At 36.4% G+C, this 19,158-nt stretch overlaps 2 protein-coding genes and 1 long non-coding RNA gene across 4 annotated transcripts in view; 2 read left to right on the top strand and 1 right to left on the bottom strand.

Annotated features, from left to right (window-relative positions):
• Positions 1–3,177: 3,177 nt before the first annotated feature.
• LOC140339310 (intelectin-1-like) lies at positions 3,178–7,660 on the top strand. Its single transcript, XM_072423937.1, has 7 exons — positions 3,178–3,235; positions 4,180–4,344; positions 4,640–4,887; positions 5,465–5,623; positions 6,127–6,247; positions 6,330–6,433; positions 7,506–7,660. The coding sequence occupies exons 1-7, from the start codon at positions 3,178–3,180 to the stop codon at positions 7,656–7,658; spliced, it is 1,008 nt and encodes a 335-aa protein (XP_072280038.1). The 3' UTR covers positions 7,659–7,660.
• On the bottom strand, positions 7,024–19,109 carry LOC140339311 (uncharacterized). Its single transcript, XR_011922422.1, has 3 exons — positions 18,970–19,109; positions 17,059–17,108; positions 7,024–11,752 (listed from the first exon to the last, which is right to left on the bottom strand). It is a non-coding gene; the product is annotated as an uncharacterized lncRNA (long non-coding RNA).
• Positions 11,995–19,158, top strand: part of LOC140339309 (intelectin-1-like) — a 35,860-nt gene continuing 28,696 nt past the window's right edge. The window contains exons 1-8 of one of the 2 annotated variants that reach the window (XM_072423935.1): positions 12,001–12,147; positions 12,315–12,378; positions 13,978–14,142; positions 14,421–14,668; positions 14,968–15,126; positions 15,809–15,929; positions 16,014–16,117; positions 17,366–17,587. In XM_072423935.1, the coding sequence (XP_072280036.1) occupies positions 12,315–12,378; positions 13,978–14,142; positions 14,421–14,668; positions 14,968–15,126; positions 15,809–15,929; positions 16,014–16,117; positions 17,366–17,518 (1,014 nt within the window). In that variant the 5' untranslated portion in view covers positions 12,001–12,147 and the 3' untranslated portion in view covers positions 17,519–17,587. Of the gene's footprint in view, positions 12,148–12,314; positions 12,379–13,977; positions 14,143–14,420; positions 14,669–14,967; positions 15,127–15,808; positions 15,930–16,013; positions 16,118–17,365; positions 17,588–19,158 lie in introns of those variants that run through there. The other variant, XM_072423936.1, reaches the window with a different exon arrangement.

Below are 19,158 nucleotides of genomic sequence, written 5' to 3'. Positions count from 1 at the left end.
GCTATTTTTGAACTATTTTGGTTTTATATAGAAGTGTGGGTTTACATGTGTTTTGTTTGTTCTTTTTAATTTTTTGTCATGTAAATTTAGTGGTGTGTGTTTTTTTTTTTAGCGGTAACCCCAAGTGTGACTCGGGGTAGAAAAAAGTTGCTGAAAGTGGTAACCCCGAGTCACACTCTGGGTTGGTAAACCTATGGGAAGTAATAGTAAATACAGCCTTACCTGATCCACCGGCGTCCATTGCCGCGATCCCAGTCTTCTTGCTTCTTCCTCCAGACGGATTCTGCACACGATCCCGCGTCACCAGGGGAGTGTATGTGTTGCCGGCGGGGTGGGAAATCCATTTGTATTGCATTCAATACAAAATAACTGTAATGAATGTAATACATTGGATTTATATGTGGAAAATCAGTACATTGTTTTCATGAACATTTATTTTACAGTATATATAATAGTATAAGTATAATATGTATTTTTTTTTTAATTTAAATTTAAAAAATTTTTTTTAAATAAATATATATTTTTTTTAATTTATTCAGTTTATTATTTTTACATGATTTTGTGTTTCAAACTTGATTATACTCATACTATTATATTATACTGTAAAATAAATTTTCGTGAAAAACAATGTACTGCTTTTAGACATATAAAACCGGAAAGAAATTAACCGCTAGGGAGGTTAATGTGACCTTTTAGCAAATGTTTCTTTTGAATAAAGTTGTTTGTAAAATGTTGTTTGTTTTTTGGGGGTTTGTTATGTGATTTGAATTGTTTGAAAGGGTAAAATCAGCACAATTGTTTTGTTAAAACTCAGTTGTTTGATGAGCATAGTTGTGCGCCAAGGCGGACCCGCTATGTGCGCGTGAACTGTGTTTTATGAGTTGAAAAGTGCGCCCCACTTTTGCGCAGTCCACATTCAGGTAAGTTTTTATTTTTTTGTGTATATTGCTTGTTTTGCTTCATGTGCACTCATGTATGTATAGACATGATTGCACATAAAGCCAAATATGTATGTATGCATTTAGATGTGTGTACTTATACATAGAAAAGAGAAATTACAAGAAGAAATAGGCAAAGAGGGCTTTTTGGACCATATTGCTTCACATTGAAAAGACTGCCCATTTCTTCCTATCATTTCTCATGTCATGGGCTTGGCCACAAGCAACATTCATGGAGGATATTGCTTCTGGTTAAAAGAAGGAATCCACCTTATGTGCTTGTAAGGTGAGTAAGCCAATTAAATATAGTGGGCCAAGATCTAAAATGCCATTCAAACCTGCAGAAACAACCTGAAGGGATGGAAAATCAAGAAAATGTTTTGCACAAAGTGGATTTGGTCCTGGAAGTTTAATATACTAGTACTATTTGTTTTGTGTAAACACCTAAATAATGCATACACTCCAGTATTTATCAGCATAGGTTAAGCAACAACAGAACATCTGTTCATTTCTAAGAGTGCCTGACCCTGCTTGTGAGCTTGGCAATCAATGAGCTTTGATGTTGTGCTTGGAACCTGGACCTCCTTCCATCACCATCAGGTGTGTTACAATGAGTATGCAACTCAGCTGGACAGCAAGTGGAAGTGTGCTTGTATACAATAGTCACAATATATAGGTCACAAATGTTTGTTCACATATTTTTTTACAGTCATACTATTGTGTTATGACATATTAGAAAGTGCTACTGTGCTAGTGTAACTATAAATCAAGCAAGTTTGTAAATGAGTACAATGTAACAAAATAAGTAGCAAAATCAAGCATTAAAGATTCAAACTGACCTGTAAAATGTACTGTAGATGCACACAGAACAGGGCGCAGGTGTGCGCTAATCAATTGCTATCACCGCACCATTGAGTTTAACATCTGCTCCTTAATCGCGCAGCTGAAAATTAATCGCAAGATCTTTGCTCATCTTTGCAGGAAACCGGCAGGCGAGTTCACTAGAACTCGGGCCAGACTCGCAGTAATAGAGCTTGCCGACCGGCACGTACGTACACGTGTCGAGTGTACGCGCATTTTATTGATAAATCAGGCCCACTATCCCTATAATTTTTTAGGGAATTAAGAAGGGACTGACAAAACCTTCATATGACTTGGAGGTGCGATTCCTATTACTGGCTGGGCCAAATGTATCCACCCTGCAACCTTTTTCTATGAAAAAGGTCTGGGTAGCAATATACTTTCCATCTTTTACTAAAGGAACTTGTGCTGCTTAGGACTGAATTCCTATATATTTGGGGGTCAGGATTTGGGGCTTTAGTCTACTTGATGAGGCGAATAATGGCTTCTCTTCTTCTTTCTGAAAGGCTCACGTTGCACTAGGGAATGGTCAAGCTAAGTGACTCCCACAACTTAAAGGAAGGTAATGGCGCAAACAGCAATCAGCTCCTGAACAAGTGGTGGTGGAGAGGGATATGAGCACTGATGATACCCCCTGTACACACCACTGCAAAAATACATTAATACATTTATAGGTTCTGTGTTTCACTATAGTTCATTTTTTATTGGTTAGAGATGTTGATTGTGTCTTCCTCTGTAAGGCAGAGCCTTAAAATTGAGAGGTAATGGAGGAAGCTAATTTCCAAACATGGAAGATATACCCCATAGTTACATGCATAAAACAGACCAAATAAAAGTGGGCATTTTCCCCAGAAGAGACTAAAGGTTGCTAATCCTTTCCCATCACACCACATTCTTTTTATAGCTGCCACCACCTTCTAGAAAGGAGCCAAGCCAACAGACTACAAAGCCTTAAATACACAATCTGCTTTATTATATCAATGAATTATGTTTGAAAATTCTTTATCGCAGCTTTGAAAATCAAATGTTTATCACAGCCCCTGAAAACAAAAGTTGAAACAGTTCAAACAGGTTTTTAGAGGAATGCAGTTGAGTAGCCTATGAAGAAAAAAAAGGTATAAAAGGCGACATCAGACTGGAAGGGTCAGAGTTCTCCAGTCTGGTATTGGAAGAGCCTCTGAAGTGTGTCTGGTAAAAGGAGGTAGGATGACTATGTCTGTTCTATAATGTTTTGTAGCAGATTTTTGGTGTTTTAAAATACTTTTACTGAATCTAATATCTATATACATTTATGGTAATTTTGTATGTAACATATAATCATAATAGTATAGTTGTATACCATACATTTGTAATATGTGTTTTATTTGTCCAGATGAAGATGTTGGTACATACCCTTCTAGTGCTTTCCTTGGCACTTGCTTCAGCTAACAAATGTGGTGAGTACAATTCTTGTGTAGAAAACGCAATCACATACAGAGATACATACAACAGAGGTGTACAACAAAATGTTTTCTAGAACCTTTATCTCAGTCTGTTATTGTGCTAAATATATCACTATTAGGGGCCAAGATTCTCTATGACTTTAGGATTAGGGTTCAGGGTTATGAAAAAAAATTTAAAGACCCAAGAAAATTCTCTGATCTCAGCCAAGGTTAAAAACATCACACTGTGCAAATTTATTTTCAAAATGCTAACAAAGACATGTGGTCCTAAAATTATACATCCACAATACAAGCTTTAGCATAGACAGACTAGGGAAAGGAGATGTTTCACGCAAAAAAACTTTACTAAACTAAACTTTAATCTAAACTTAAACTGCATTGGCATTTGTTAGTAATCTGGCAAATTATTTACAACATGGTCAATGTCAGCTATGAAAATACATGATATTGTGCTGGTTAAAAATTAATAAAGCAATGACTGACCATGGTATACATATATTTATATATATATATATATATATATATATATATATATAAATATTCTTCAATGTGATAGCTCTGTATTCTGTTTACTGATATTCCGGCAACAAATTTGTAATATAGATACTTATATCTCTGCACCTAAGATGCCTTTCTATAGCACACAGTAGAATACATTGATTGAGTATAATACGATTTAGTATAATACGTTTATTATCATGCCAAGAGCCAGTTGGAATACAAAAAAAATGGCAATTTTGTATATAAATGTATGTCACAATGGAAGTGAAGGGAGGAGAGCTCATCGGGGTGCCTCTCTTCTGTTCTCCTCCTCTCCTCTCCATACAACAGAAGATATAACAATATAAAAAATCACATAGCCTTTAATAAATATCATAGAAATTCAGTGAGAAAAATTATTATTTCTTTCTTTGATCCTTCTTTGTCCCTTTATTTAGAACAAGCTCCTCTCTCTGAGAAGAAGCAGTCCATTCTGAACCTGCTGGCGTGCTGGAACGATGACACTGCAAATAATATCATACCAGATTCTGGGTACCCTACTGGAAGTGACTATGGCTACAGAAGTTGTAAGGAAATTAAGAGTTCAGACAAATATGCTAAAGGTGAGATATATCTATGTGTCATGGTAGAAACACATTTGTAACAGGGGAAAATATGCTCTCCAACACCATAAACTGGATATAAATGATCCACCAAACCGTAAATGGGGGAAAATGGAAAAAGACAGTTATATATAATATAATATATATCATATTTCTTTTTATATTTTTTATAACAAATTTAGGTAGTGTATATGTAAGTTATCTTGTAGCATATTTTATTGTTTTTTTCTTTGAATGAATTATAATTGAAGTACAAATTATAAAAAATGGACTGTTTATTACATTGCTGCTATAGATGGAATTTACACTCTGACCACCGAAGATGGAGTGAACTACCAGACCTTCTGTGATATGACAACCAGTGGTGGGGGTTGGACACTGGTGGCAAGTGTACATGAGAACAACTTGAATGGGAAATGTACACCAGGAGATCGCTGGTCCAGCCAGCAGGGAAATAACCAGAACAATCCAGCAGGAGAGGGAAACTGGGCAAATTATGCCACATTTGGGTTACCAGATGGTGCAACTAGTGATGACTACAAGGTATTAAAATCATTTTATTCAGAACATAGAACTGTTTTATTTAGCTAACACCATATTAAATATCTGAAGTTCTTTTTAAAAAAACATTTCTTGCTTTTATGTTAGAGTGCCATTATGTATTGTGCCTGCATTGGCTTCTATAATCTTTTTTCTTGGGAATTATAGGAAACAGTAGATAGAAAAACTTTTTTAAACAAACTCTCTTGGTTCGATGTTGTAAAAGCCAGGTTTTCTCCAGAGCCTATAGTGGTGAGGATGTTGCGCTGCTGGTTACTGACAGGTTGCGATCCTTGGGCACTCCAGGGTGGGCAGGGAGATACTCAGTACCATTTTATTCAGAACATAGAACTGTTTTATTTAGCTAACACCATATTAAATATCTGAGGCTCTTTAAAACAACATTTCTTGCTGTTTTGTTGATAGTAATTGTGTATTCATTTAGATTTCAATTGTTCTTTACTGACTGAAGAGATCTAAATCCATCTTTAGGGGAAATTCTAACAATGTTTCACTTATTTAATATTTGATAGAATGTAAAAATTGAAATTCATCTGTCTTTAAACAATTTGTTCTATAGAATCCAGGATATTATGATATTACTGCCAAAGATCTGGGCCTGTGGCATGTTCCCAATAATACACCCTTGTCTCAGTGGAGGAATTCATCTCTCTTGAGATATCGTACAGAGAACAGTTTCTTTAATCAGGAGGGTGGTAACCTCTTCCAGCTTTACAAGGTAAGACCTCTACGGCATATTAAGCAGTGGTTGTACTTTATGTAGCACAAAAAGGTTTTCTTCTTTGTCATAGTTGCTTGAAAAACATGAAACCCCTTAATACCCATGAATTTGTTTGCTAAGGGTTACTACACATTTTTATAAATATATATGAGATTTTGTAGTCTGATTAGTGAAACATGAATCGTATTTGGACAAATATAAAAAATCTCAAATTGACTTTTTAATAAAAATGGCAACAACTTTTTATATATTTTATTAACTAAATGATAATTCTGTGGCTTATTGATTGTATTACTTGTTTGTGGTTATTTGTTTTGACAATCAAATCACAAATAAAAATACTACATAGTATAGTGATATTCATCAATAGAGCAAATTTTTCCTCAACTGTGTTGTCACCTTGCTTAATGCTCGAAACAAAATGTGGTGTAATTAATACAAGAGTCTTAAGTAGTTTATGTAGTTTTGATTTTTACCAATGCTTTTATCCTTTATTTTAGAAATACCCTTTGGTGTATAATATTGGAGCCTGTTTGGCACACAATGGACCTGCTGTTCCAGTTGTGTATGATTTTGGAAGTGTGGAAAAGACAACCTCTTACTACTCACCATTGGGAGCTAGTAAGATCGAGATAAATAATAATCAAATTATGAGTCCATTGAGATAATTAAAAAAAATAATGCACCATTCTTTATTTTACAGAGGAGTTCACGGCTGGCTATGTCCAGTTCCGAGCTATAAACGGAGAAAGAGCTCCCCTGGCTCTGTGTCCTGGTGTGAAAGTGACCGGCTGCAATGTAGAACATGTAAGCAATTATACTCTATTAGTATTGCTACAGTGGCTTGCAGGTTTTATACTTTTATGTTGGATGTTTTGCTATGTGAAGGTATAGAAACCAATGTTGTACATCATACACTGCTTATAACAAATGATTGTAATAGAGTTGTACATATATTCTGTTTTGGATTACCATTACCTGCCATTTCTATGTTCAGGTAATATTTTAAAATTCTTTTTCTGATAGATAATCTTTGAAATATTGTGTAAACAACTTCTATTAGTTGGAACAACTGAGGCTATGTACACACATTAGATATAGATTGTTTCCAATGACAAAAGACATAAAGATGAATGAATGAGCACTGTACATACAGCGCTGTTCTGTTCCATGGAGAGGGGAGGGGAGAGACTGAGGAGCGGCACCCCGCTGTGCTCTCCTTCCTTCATTTCCATCGCCATTGCTTGTCTATTCTGCAGATCCACCAGGATGGATCCATGAATGACATCGGACGGCTGCTGTACACGTCAGATTCTCGTCTGAAACAAGCCTTAAGGCTCGTATTTGATGAGAATCATCTGACGTGTGTATGTAGCCTTAGTCTTGTACCTACAGTAGAATTGGTTAAAAACTCTTAATATTATTTAAGAAAACAAAGGTAGTATAACCTACAAAGTGCAAAAGGTCCTTTACAGTTAACATTTGAAATTCTTTGTATGTTTATTCATTAAAAATCTGCACAGACTTTAACAACAAACAGACCATCAGCATATAATGCATACAATCTACAAAGTACTGCATGTGCTATTTGTCACATACTATATATAGGAGTAATTTGTACTGTATGTGGTGTAGCATTGGTTGCTCTTTATTTTTGCAGTGTTTGATATTCCCTTTGAGAATGCCATCTTTTTTTAAACAGAAGCTTTTAAAACTGATTTGTAACAAATTAAATTTTGAAAAGTTTAATATGTGAGTAACATTGTCTATTCCCTCAGCAAAAGCCTCTACAGTAAAAAAAATGTTATTGTTTTACATAGTACAAGAAAGCTTTGGTGAAAATTAGTTAATAATTTCAACTTCTTTCACTCTTTGTTAGCACTGCATTGGTGGAGGTGGATACATGCCTGAGGGATCTCCTCGCCAGTGTGGAGACTTTGCAGCCTTTGACTGGGACGGATATGGAACACGCAATGGATGGAGTTCCAGCAAGGACATTACTGAGGCAGCTGTTTTTCTCTTCTACCGTTAGTCGTTACGCAGTTGTCCATATTTTTCCCTCAACAGTTTTATTTACTATAGGAAAATAAAAAAATTTGGTTGAAAACCTGTTTTACTCATTATTTATATACAGTAATTTGTGATCTTCTAGGTTTATTAAAATTAAAACATAAACATCTAATTTAAATATAGAAGAAATAAGAGGAAATAGTGTACATAAAGCTGTGCTGACAGTCTATGACATATTTGTCACGATTGGGGAGACAGGGCCACTAGGGGGGCACAAAAGTGGTGTGAGCCCTTAGAAGGGCCAAGGAGCAGAGACTAAGCAGTAACCAGGTCTTCTCCAGTGCCTCTAGTGGCGGATGATGAGATGCTGGTTAATGAAAGGTTGCGGTCCTTGGGCCAGGGTGGGCAGGAGGATACACGGTACCAAATCACATGCCAGAAGAATTTTCAAGGAAGTCTGGGGTCAAGGCAGGGAGCAAACAAGGGAGGTCCGGTCATAAGCCAGGGGTCAAATACCGGGGAACCAGGAAATAGACACCAGTGACACAGGGGCCACTGCAGACACAGGGAACACAGGAGACACGCGAAGCAACAAGAGGCACAGGTGACACAGGAATATCCACAGACAGCGAGGAACACTGGAACAGTACAATGGAATGGGCTGGAAACATCAGACTGGAGAATGAGGGGTTAACACAGGAGCTGGACAGAGGAATAACTGAATAAGCCAACAGGTGTACAGGAACTTGCTAGCAAAGATAGGGGCTTGGCACTAGTGGAGACAAGTTGCACAAACGCTGAGTGCTTTGTCTGAGTTAGCTAAATAGCCAGGGATAATGAAGAAGCTATTTCCTGATTGGCCAGCGGGTTGGGCGAAGCTGATAAAGCTTGGGAGCAGAGGCACGCCTAGAGTCGGAACTGTGCACATGCGCAGGAGAAAGGCACCTACTCTTTAGTAAGGAAGAGGTAAGTGTGACAATATTTATACCCCCTAGATCAAAAGTTTTATGCCACCCATTCCCTCCTAGCAGAATCTTCTTCCTAGCACTTGTATCACACAAACAACATAGAACTTCATAGTTACATAAGGTGAGCCAAAGCTCAGGAGGAGCTAAAAGAAAGAGTATACCAATTCAGTCAGAATATCTAAAGCCAATGGCTAGGGGATGTTTAGGACAAAATGACCCATATTTAGCTGCTCTTAATCAGGAACCTTTTTTCATGTCCTTGTACTAATATTTGAATATTTGCTGCTATGTTTGATATCTGCACCATCAAATTGTCATTGTGTTCTAGGTAAACTAAACCTGTTCATAGTACACTATTTCACAAGCTAAAATTGTGCAGGCAGGGTGTCATTTAGGAATCTTACTATACACAGGAATGTGCTACTGTCAGTTACAGGATTTGTAGGAGAATGTACACAGTCCCTGGCAGCCCTGTCAGCTTAGGTCATGGCCTATGCTAGTTGTAGAAAATTCTAGCCCTACTTAAAATAAATTTTGCTTCTTCACTATTTAAATGTAGCACAATGATGTTTATTAAGCACCCGAATACCCTCACTGTGCTTGTCTGGCTCCAGGTATAAAGGCACCTTTTAGTCACCTTGGCTAATTTCTCATTCAGTCAGTGTTGTAAACAAAAAGTAATGATATGAGGAATTAGGATTCAAAGAATTTAAGAAACTCTAACCAAATAATAGTTTGCTCGGAAGGCTGCCGCCTGGTCCATCCTGACTATTATACCACCACGAGTGCATATAACCAAGAGTGGAAACTTTTCTATATGTACAATCAGTAATAAAGCAAGAATATATGACAGCTTAACTTTGAGAACATAGGGATATAATACAGATTCTGGATGATTTATCGCTATGCTTAAATGGATGTTATAAGCAGTAACCATCATAAAGTTGACAGAGTCCAAAAAAGTGAAACTCTGCTTATTTATATGTACAATACTTCAATCAAAAGTTGGAGCACACCTACTCCTATGAGAGTGTACATTACTACCAAAGCAATAATACATGACAGCCTTATCTAGACTACATAGGAATGTACTGCAGATTTTTCATGATTTATAATAAAATTTAAACAGATGTCCGAAGCAGTAAACATCAATAAGCACAAATGGTCAGCTTGTTCAACCGGCCATCTATGTTTTTTTACTGTGTTATCTGTTATCAAGTATTAACAAATACAAAGTTTCCCAATTCCCTGAGGAAGACCGGTTGGGTGAAACGCGTCGGGACAATCAACAGTAACATACTGTAAGAACTAATCAAGACTATTAGATGTCACTGTTAAGTTTTGAAGAAATAAGACCCCTCCTCACTGTATGAATGTAATAGAGTTGGAGGAAAGGTCCTACTATTTGTATAATTTAAAACTGTATAATTTCAATACAACAATTGTATTATATATTTTTGTACATTTTTAATATATAGAAGCAAAACAAACCCTCTTTCTCTCTCTTTGTTGTATTCTTTATACACAAACAAAAATGTATTCTTCACTCATTTATCCTATCTTTGATCTGGAGTCTCAGACTTCCTTTAACAAAAACTTTCTTTGAACGCATATGCAGAAATAAACTGATCACAACAGATGTAATTTCTCTTTTGTATGTTTCAATTGTGACCTCTCAATTTAACTATCCTCTATATTACATATCAACTTGGGAGAAAGAACTTTCTATAGCCCAAACAGAAGAGGAATGTTTGAGCTTGTGGCAGGCCATCCGTAAAATCTCTAGAACTATATTTGCATTGAAGAACTCCTACAAAGTCCTTATGAGATTGTATTTAACTCCAGCATGGATAGCAGATGTAGTTCCATCCTATTCTCCCAAAATTCTTTTAAAGATGACCTGCCCATGGCACCATGGGCTATACCTGGTGGAAAGTCTCTGGATCAGAGTGTACCATATGATTAATTCTGTTTTAGGAATCAACTTACCTATGTCAGACAATCCATGTGGTCAAACAATCGGCAGCTCTAATATCACATATTTTATGGCTACCAAACAAACCATAGCTCACACATGAAAAACCCCCTCTTTGAATTTTCTGGAAGTAAAAAAATGGAACATGGAACGATGATTAATGAAAAAATCAAAGCTTTTCCCAATGATACCCACAATAAATTTCAGGCTACTTGACAACCATGGATGGACTATTACCTATCGTCTCATAGGATCCTCTCGCTTCTCTCTTCTCTCTCGCTTCTTATCTCTGAAACAGTGATATTAACCGTATTTTGATGCAGTAATTTTTTTTGGTTTCCCTTTTCTTTTTCATTACCACTTCTCCCCTTTCACTTTTCTCATTTTATCTTTTTACAAAAAGATAAAGTTATCTTTCTATTTATATTGTTTTGTATTATGTTTTTAGAGAAGATTATGTAATATCTCTAAAATAAAAAAAAATGCCAAGCAGAACTACGAGGATAAGAAAGCTTAATAGATATTTGGTTTGGAGCATGATGGAAAAATGTTATGGACCCAATAGTTGATATAACAACTGTCTCTAATGTCGATTGGGAGCCCAAGAAATAGTTAATTCAAGTCCAAATATGATGTGCTTTGGAAAAAATGGTGTAAGGTGCTATAGGCATCAAACATCCAAAGGCTGAAATTACAAATAGAGATTGGAAGTCAGAGGATTCCTTGATGGTCCTGGAGGCTTCTTGGATGGCGGGCATCAGGCAAAAGTCGAACACAATCCCAGTCATTGGAGCAGGGAACCCCACTATCAGCACAGATTTCAGTTAGCTGCATTTGCTCTCTGCAATGTCCAACCACTCGACCAACAGCTTGGTTTTAACTTCCCCCACACCAACTATTAATTTTAAGAGTCAAGAGTACAAACTCAGAAGCTTCAACGATTGTATGGAATTCAGAGAGCATGTGTGAGTCCAGAATTTTTCAGCAAGTGGTGGTGGAGGTATGCTAAGAGAAGTGTTGTTAGACTGTAAAGCTTAAATGAAGCCTAATTTGTTTTTTGGCCTTGGCGAGAATATGGAAGAGTCTAAATCCCTTTTGGGCTTCTATCAGATGTTTATGTCCTTGTTGGGGAGATTTTACTCTCTCTTCTATGTTGCTTTTCATACTTTTCACCTAGAAATGAAGGGAAAATATGTTAGTAAGTGTTTTTATTGCTGTATTGGCTCATCACTGTGACACACATCAAAATGATGGAACTGAAGTGAAAATTTTCCCGGCAGATACATAAAAATCCTAATTCTTCCCCATGTCTTATGATAAGTTTTATTTGGAGTTGGACCAACATAATACACAACCTTAAGTAAACAACCTTGAAATTTATGTCAGTTACGGTAAATAAGTTAAAAATTAATTGCAGCACCAGTAAGCAAACATTTAAAACAACCCGAACACGTTGTTTTAGTTAGTTCAGTTTATTATTAGGAAAAAAAATACAAAATGTGAAATCAAACTAAAAGGTCTCCAGTCCATTAATGAAGGAACTTTCAAAGGGTGTTTGGTAAAAAGAGGTAAGAGGAGCTTTGTCAGCCTTCACATTAATGGCTGTGTTTTAATAATTTTCTGAATTAAATATATAAATATATTCAGTATAATAGGCATGGTCTCATTCTGTATGGATTATATAATCATGTTAATAGCTGTATATTATACATTTATATTTGTCCTATCTGTTCAGATGACGATGTTGGTACATGCTCTTCTAGTACTTTCCTTGGCACTTGCTTCAGCTGACAAATGTGGTGAGTAAATTTCCTGTGTAGAAAGAGCAATAATCCATAACAGATCTGCTGAACATTTGTTCTGGCACTCATATATCAGTATTTTATTGTGCTACAATTAAGTGTCTAGGGTCTGAGACTTTTAATGTGCTTAGGTTCAAGCTTTGAAAAAAAAGAAAAATAGGAAATTCTCAGGTTGAAAATATTACAATGTACATCATATTTGCTAATTTAGGTGCATTTTTCTTAAACCATGCATCAAAACTAGCAAGCTTTGTATGCCAGCATTCTTTCTACTCCTTTTATTCAGAAGGAAATGTTTCATGCTAAAAATAATAGTTAACTGTGTCCAAGTTAAATTTTACACCCTGATGGCATTTGTTTATAATCTGGCTAATGATTTACAATGCCACCTTTAAAGTCTTATCATTACATAGTGGTTCTTTATTATTTTTTTGTTTTATGGTTTGATAATTCTGTAATTCGACTACAGACATTCTGATAACCAATGTAAATATTATCTGTAGAATCTTGTGCATGTGAAACTTAGATGCCCTTTTATAAAACAGCAATGCATACATAATATGATACATTTTCCTGTAGAATACATTGATAATCCTGCATAACAAAATTAAGAGAAAAAGTGGAAAGACAGCGGCTCTTTATGGCAGGAAATAAGTCTAGCATGACATAAAACCTTTTATTTCAATTATTAAAACATATACTTCTTAGAAACATATTTGGTAAAAGAGGCCATGGCAATGTTTAACTATGACTTTATAAAATACTCTCACTAAATAGTCCAAGATGTGGGTCAGTACTGTACTTATGGTCTCAACGCGTTTCCCCCTAAACGGGCTTCCTCAGGGGCTTGCCGAGACCTTGGTATATTGACCTCACGAGAGGAAGGTGGAAGAGTACATTCAACCCGGAAAATGTAACGAAAAGGGGGAAATGACTTGATTGGAGATTTTGGATGGCTATCTTAATGATGTAATAATTAATAATTAATCTAGTTCTAGTAGATGGAGGTATCTACGATATAAATGTGTACACTGGCTGCCGTTTTATTTTTTTATATATCTTTAATCTCAGAAGATATGTCTTGGATCTTGTAAGCAGTGTAAGGAAAACTATCAAAAATAGGGAAGGGTATTCCAAAGAAGATCTTATGAATGAATTAAGAGGTGCTTCCAAGTATAAGGAAGAATCGTCCTAAGTGTTGTGTGAGGAGGTATGGGGGGAAAAAAGCTGGTGGCACCCGTCCAAACCAGCAGTTTATGTTTATTATGTTTCCAGCAAGTATATGTTTTAGTAATTGAAATAAAAGGTTTAATGTCATGCTAGACTTATTTCCCGCCATAAAGAGAGGCTATCCTTCCACTTTTTCTCTTATGTACTATTGGCAACCACTCTAGTGGTATTTTCTAACCTTATCACTGCGGAATTGGCTTCCTCTCCTTCTGAGCATAACAAAATGAATTTATTACCATGTAAAAAGCCTGACTACAAACAAAAGGGATGATTTTATATATAAAATACGTTGAAAATGAATCAATGAATCCTACAAAAATATCATAGAGATTCAGCAAGAACACTGTCTCTTTTTTCTTTATTTAGAACACACTTCTGTTTCTGAAAAGAAGCAGATTATCCTGAACCTGCTAGGGTGCTGGAATGATGAAAATGCAAATAACTTCATATCAAACTTTGGGAACCCTACTGGAAGTACCTATAGATACAGGAGCTGTAAGGAAATTAAGAGTTCAGATAACAATGCTAAAGGTGAGTTACATATATGCTCTCCAAAACCATATATTGGGTATTGATATAATCCAGTAAATTGAAATGAATTAAGAAATTAAAGGGAATAAAAGAAGACCATGATATACTTGTAAAATAAACAATATATTATATTTCTATTTTGTTTATTATAACACTTGAGGCAGTGAAGAATATGTAAAGTATCTTCTAGCAAACATTAATTGAATTTATTCTGAGTTTGGATTATATTTGAAGTACAAATTATAAACAATGGACTGTTTATTACACTGCTACTATAGATGGAATTTACAGTCTGACCACTCGAGATGGAGTGACCTACCAGACATTCTGTGATATGACAACCAATGGTGGGGGTTGGACACTGGTAGCAAGTGTTCATGAGAACAACATGAATGGGAAATGTACACCAGGAGATCGCTGGTCCAGCCAGCAGGGAAACAACCCGAACAATCCAGCAGGAGAGGGAAACTGGGCAAATTATGCCACATTTGGTTTACCAGATGGTGCAACAAGCGATGACTACAAGGTATATTTACATTTACACAGGACCTAGAACAATTTTATTAAATTTAGCATATACTACATTAGATTACTACATTAGATTAGATCTTTTTTTGTGTACCGTTACCATGTTTGCAATGGTTCTTTTTCTTAGGAAACGTATCCAATAATGTCAACCCATTGTGACTTTTGAGACAGACTTCATTTTGTCACCCACTAATAGATCTAAATCTAGTTTGAAATTCGTACAATGCATCTGTTTTTTAATACTTGATCGAATGTAAAAATAGAAATCAATCTATCTTTCAATAATTTGTTCTTTAGAATCCAGGATATTATGATATTACTGCCGAAGATCTGAGCCTCTGGCATGTTCCCAATAATACACCCTTGTCTCAGTGGAGGAGTTTGTCTCTCCTGAGATATCGTACAGACAGCAGTTTCTTTAATCAGGAGGGTGGTAACCTCTTCCACCTTTACAAGGTAAGTACTCTGTGGCATGTTAAGTGGCTTGTATACCTTAGTTAGCCCTTAGGTAGCACTACGTATTTTTTTTATTTCATAGTCAGATTAGTAAAACATGAATCGCTTTCTTTGATCTTTGCATTTAACTTTGGCTTTCATCCTCTTAATAGGAGGATGAAAGCCAAAGTTAAAGTCTTAATTGTACCCTTTGGTGTACAATATTGGTGCCACCAACATAATGGACCTGCTATTATATATATGCTATATGTGTATGACTATGGAAGTGTGCAGAAGACAACTTACTACTCACCAAATGGAGCTAGTGGATTATTAGGTGGCTGGAATATCATATGTGGCATAAATCGGTTTTCTTGTTTGTTGTAGTTGTTTGAAAGATTTGAACCCTACAAGTTACAATGAAATCCAAACTCAAACTAATGAGCATTACATATTACATTACTTTTGAGCATTACTATTACTATACTAAAATTACATAGTGAGTTTACTTGCTAAGAGTTAATGCACATTCTTACTAATATATATCAGATTGTATATATCAGCACTGAACTTTCTGCTGCCTTATTAAAAAAAGGCTAATACATTTTATAAATGTGGTTAACTATATAATATTTCTATGGTTTATTGGTTTTATCACTTTTTTGGTCTTTGGCTTTGACTTTAGCTTTCATCCTCTTATTAGAAATACCCTTTGGTGTACAATGTTGGTACTTGTTTGCAACAAAATGGACCTGCTATTCCTATTGTGTATGACTATGGAAGTGTGCAGAAGACAACAGCTTACTACTCACCAAAAGGAGCTGGTAATGCTAAATACTAAATAATTGTTGAATTATTTGAGATGATGATAAAAAAAAAAAATGAACACACCATTCTTTATTGTACAGGGGAGTTCAATGCCGGCTATGTCCAGTTCCGAGCTATAAATGCGGAAAAAGCTCCCCTGGCTCTGTGTCCTGGTGTGAAAGTAACTGGCTGCAATGTAGAACATGTAAGCATTTATACTCTATCAGTATTTATACAGTTGCTTGCAGGTTTTATGTTTTTTTTTTATGTTCAGTGTTTTTCTACATGGAGACGGGATAGTGCCATGCTTGGGAAGATAGGGCCATCAGGGGGCACTACAGCTTGCGCAAAATTGGTGTGAGCCCTTAGAAGAGCCAAGACACAGAGTCTAAACTGTAACCAGGTCTTCTCTAGAGCCTCTAATGGTGAGGATGTTGCGTTTCTGGTTGCTGCCAGAGAGGTCAGGTCACACGCCAGGCGTCATATACCAGGGATCCAGGGAATAGACACTGGTGACACAGGGGCCACTGCAGACACAGGGAACACAGGAGACACTGGAAGCAACAGGAGGCACAGGTGACACAGCGATACCCACAGACAGAGCGGAACACTGAAAAAGCACAAGGGAACTGTCTGGGAAACAAGGGACTGAGCAATAATGGGTTAGCACAGGAGCTGGACAGCGGAAGCACTGAAATAACCAACAGCTGTAGAGGAAATGCTCATCAGAGCCAGGGGGCTCAGCACTAGTGGAAACATATTGAACGAACACTGAGGCTCAGTACAGGTCACATGTGCAGGAGAGAGGCGCCAGTCCATTAGCGAGTAGGAGGTAAGTGTGACACAGTGTCATTCTTGTACTGCTTAGAACCTCTTATGTATTAAAGAATTGTTTTTATTTTGTTTTGGACTACCATTCCCTGACAGTTCTGTATACATACGTGTAAAGTGGCAGGACATGGGATTAAAGATTCATTCTTTTTCTGATGAATAACTCTTGAAAAAATATGTATTCTATTAGTTGGAACAACTTAGACTTGTACCTACAGCAGAATTGGTCCAAACCCCCAAAAAGCATTTTGGAAAACAATATAGCTTATAAACTTTAAAATGTTTATTATAGTTAAAATATGCAAGAATACTTACATTTTCTAAATCTGCACAGCTTTAGCAAACAGATCAGCACCATATAAAGCCTACAATACACAAAGTATTGCAAATACCATTTGTATGAGAATTTCTTTTCTGGTCGCTTTTAAAATGGCGATTTTTATAATTGGTTGCAGCAAATGGTGTTTTTAATATTTTAATACATTAGTAACATCATATTTATTTCCTCAGCAAAAGCCCCCTCAGTAATAACATTTTACTGAACTGTTTAATGCTTGTTTTACATATTAAAGCTTTAATAAAAAATGGGTTATTATTTCTAATTTATTTCACTCTTTGTCAGCACTGCATTGGTGGAGGTGGATACATACCAGAGGGATTTCCTCGCCAGTGTGGAGACTTTGCAGCCTTTGACTGGGATGGATATGGAACACGCAATGGATGGAGTGCCAGCAAGGAAATTACTGAGGCAGCTGTCCTTCTCTTCTATCATTAATCTGTATGCAGTTCCTAATTCTACCCTCATCAGTTTTTGTTTACTACAATAAAGAGCTTCTGTTTCAAACCTGTTTTTCTCATTATTTATTTATATAAATGCAATTTGTGAACTTATTGAATGTAAATAACCTAGTTTAAACATTTTTTAACATCTCATTTAATTCAGATTTATACCTACTAGGCCAACTGTTTTATGCCACCTTTCTCTCCACCAGGAACTTCCACATAGCCTTTGTATAACACAAACAACATAGTACATCATAATTCGTAGGATGGGAAGGGCTGAATGAAAGAGTTTACCAATTCAATCACATTATTTAAAACCAATGGCTGGTTGATAGTTTAGGACAACATGATCCATGATTAGCTGCTCTTAAAAAGGAACATACAGTATTGTTTCATAAAATAAGCCAAAGCTGGGAATGAGGTGAATGAAACAATTTACCATTCCAATACTGGTTGGTTCTAAGCAGTGTATGATGAATTCAATCAGTACAGTTGGAACGGAAGGCTAGCATATGTTTTAGGATACATTGACCCATGTTTAGCTGGAAGGAATGCCACCCTGGGTACATCCAAGCTTATCACTTAAATATGTAGCCTTTGTAAGAAGGTTTGAGTGGTTATCGTCAACAGGATCTAGGACAGGGTCAGGTTAAGATTAGGAAAGGAGGACAATGTGTTACCTTCTTCCGCTGCTGGTTGTTTTGCGTTTGCAGGTGCTTGCTGTGCTATGACTCTTATTTCTTATTTGCTGACTTGGCCTGCTCCATTTTGTCGTCATCCTGAGAAGAATCCTCTGATGACGTGGAAGGAAATTAGAACCAATGCTCCACAGTTGGAGGATTTTTCAATGGTCCAAGAGGCTTCTAGATGCAGGCATCAGGCAAAGTACAAACACTGATATGTCTGCTCTCTGCCATGTCCAATTACGTGACCAACACCTTGGTTTTAACCTCTCCACACCAACTTTTAATTGTACCTCCTTCTGCACAGCAGTTTACAAAACAAACATCCACCCATCCACCTTCACCCATCTTAAAATATATCATCTACATCTAAGCTAACTGAGAAATAATATACCACCAACCTCACCCTAAATTGCATCACAATGTACCTTCTGCTGCTAGAGGTATTTGTGCTTCTTAGGACTTACTGTTTGAGATCTTATCTTCCAACATTTTTGAGTGCAGAGTTTGAGGCTTAATGTTATCTGTGCCCATGAGACAAATCACGACTCTTACTAGTATGCATCCTACTAAATTATTTAGCAGTGAAGCAGAGGCGCCCAAAACTTAAAGCGGCCACCAGTCGAGCAAACCAAGACAACAATAAATTACACTAATTGTGTACTGCAAAGTTCCTTGCCCCTTTACCAGCCTTATATTCACATACAAATATTATGATGAGAAAGCAAGTTATCACTGTTTAGATTTAACATACACTTACCCAGGATCATGCAATCTGAACACGCATAAATCCCTTCGGAGAATAAGTCAAGAGTACAAGCTCATACTCAAGAAAACTTAATGATTTAATTGAAGCAGAAATTTCCCTGGAGGATACAGAGAAGTCCTATCTCTTCCCGATGATAGGTTGGACCAACAGAATACACAACCTTAAATAAACAACCCTGAA

Source organism: Pyxicephalus adspersus, chromosome 10, assembly GCF_032062135.1.
Source record: "Pyxicephalus adspersus chromosome 10, UCB_Pads_2.0, whole genome shotgun sequence".
Taxonomy (NCBI): domain Eukaryota; kingdom Metazoa; phylum Chordata; class Amphibia; order Anura; family Pyxicephalidae; genus Pyxicephalus; species Pyxicephalus adspersus.
This window is presented reverse-complemented; position numbering and strand designations above follow the sequence as displayed.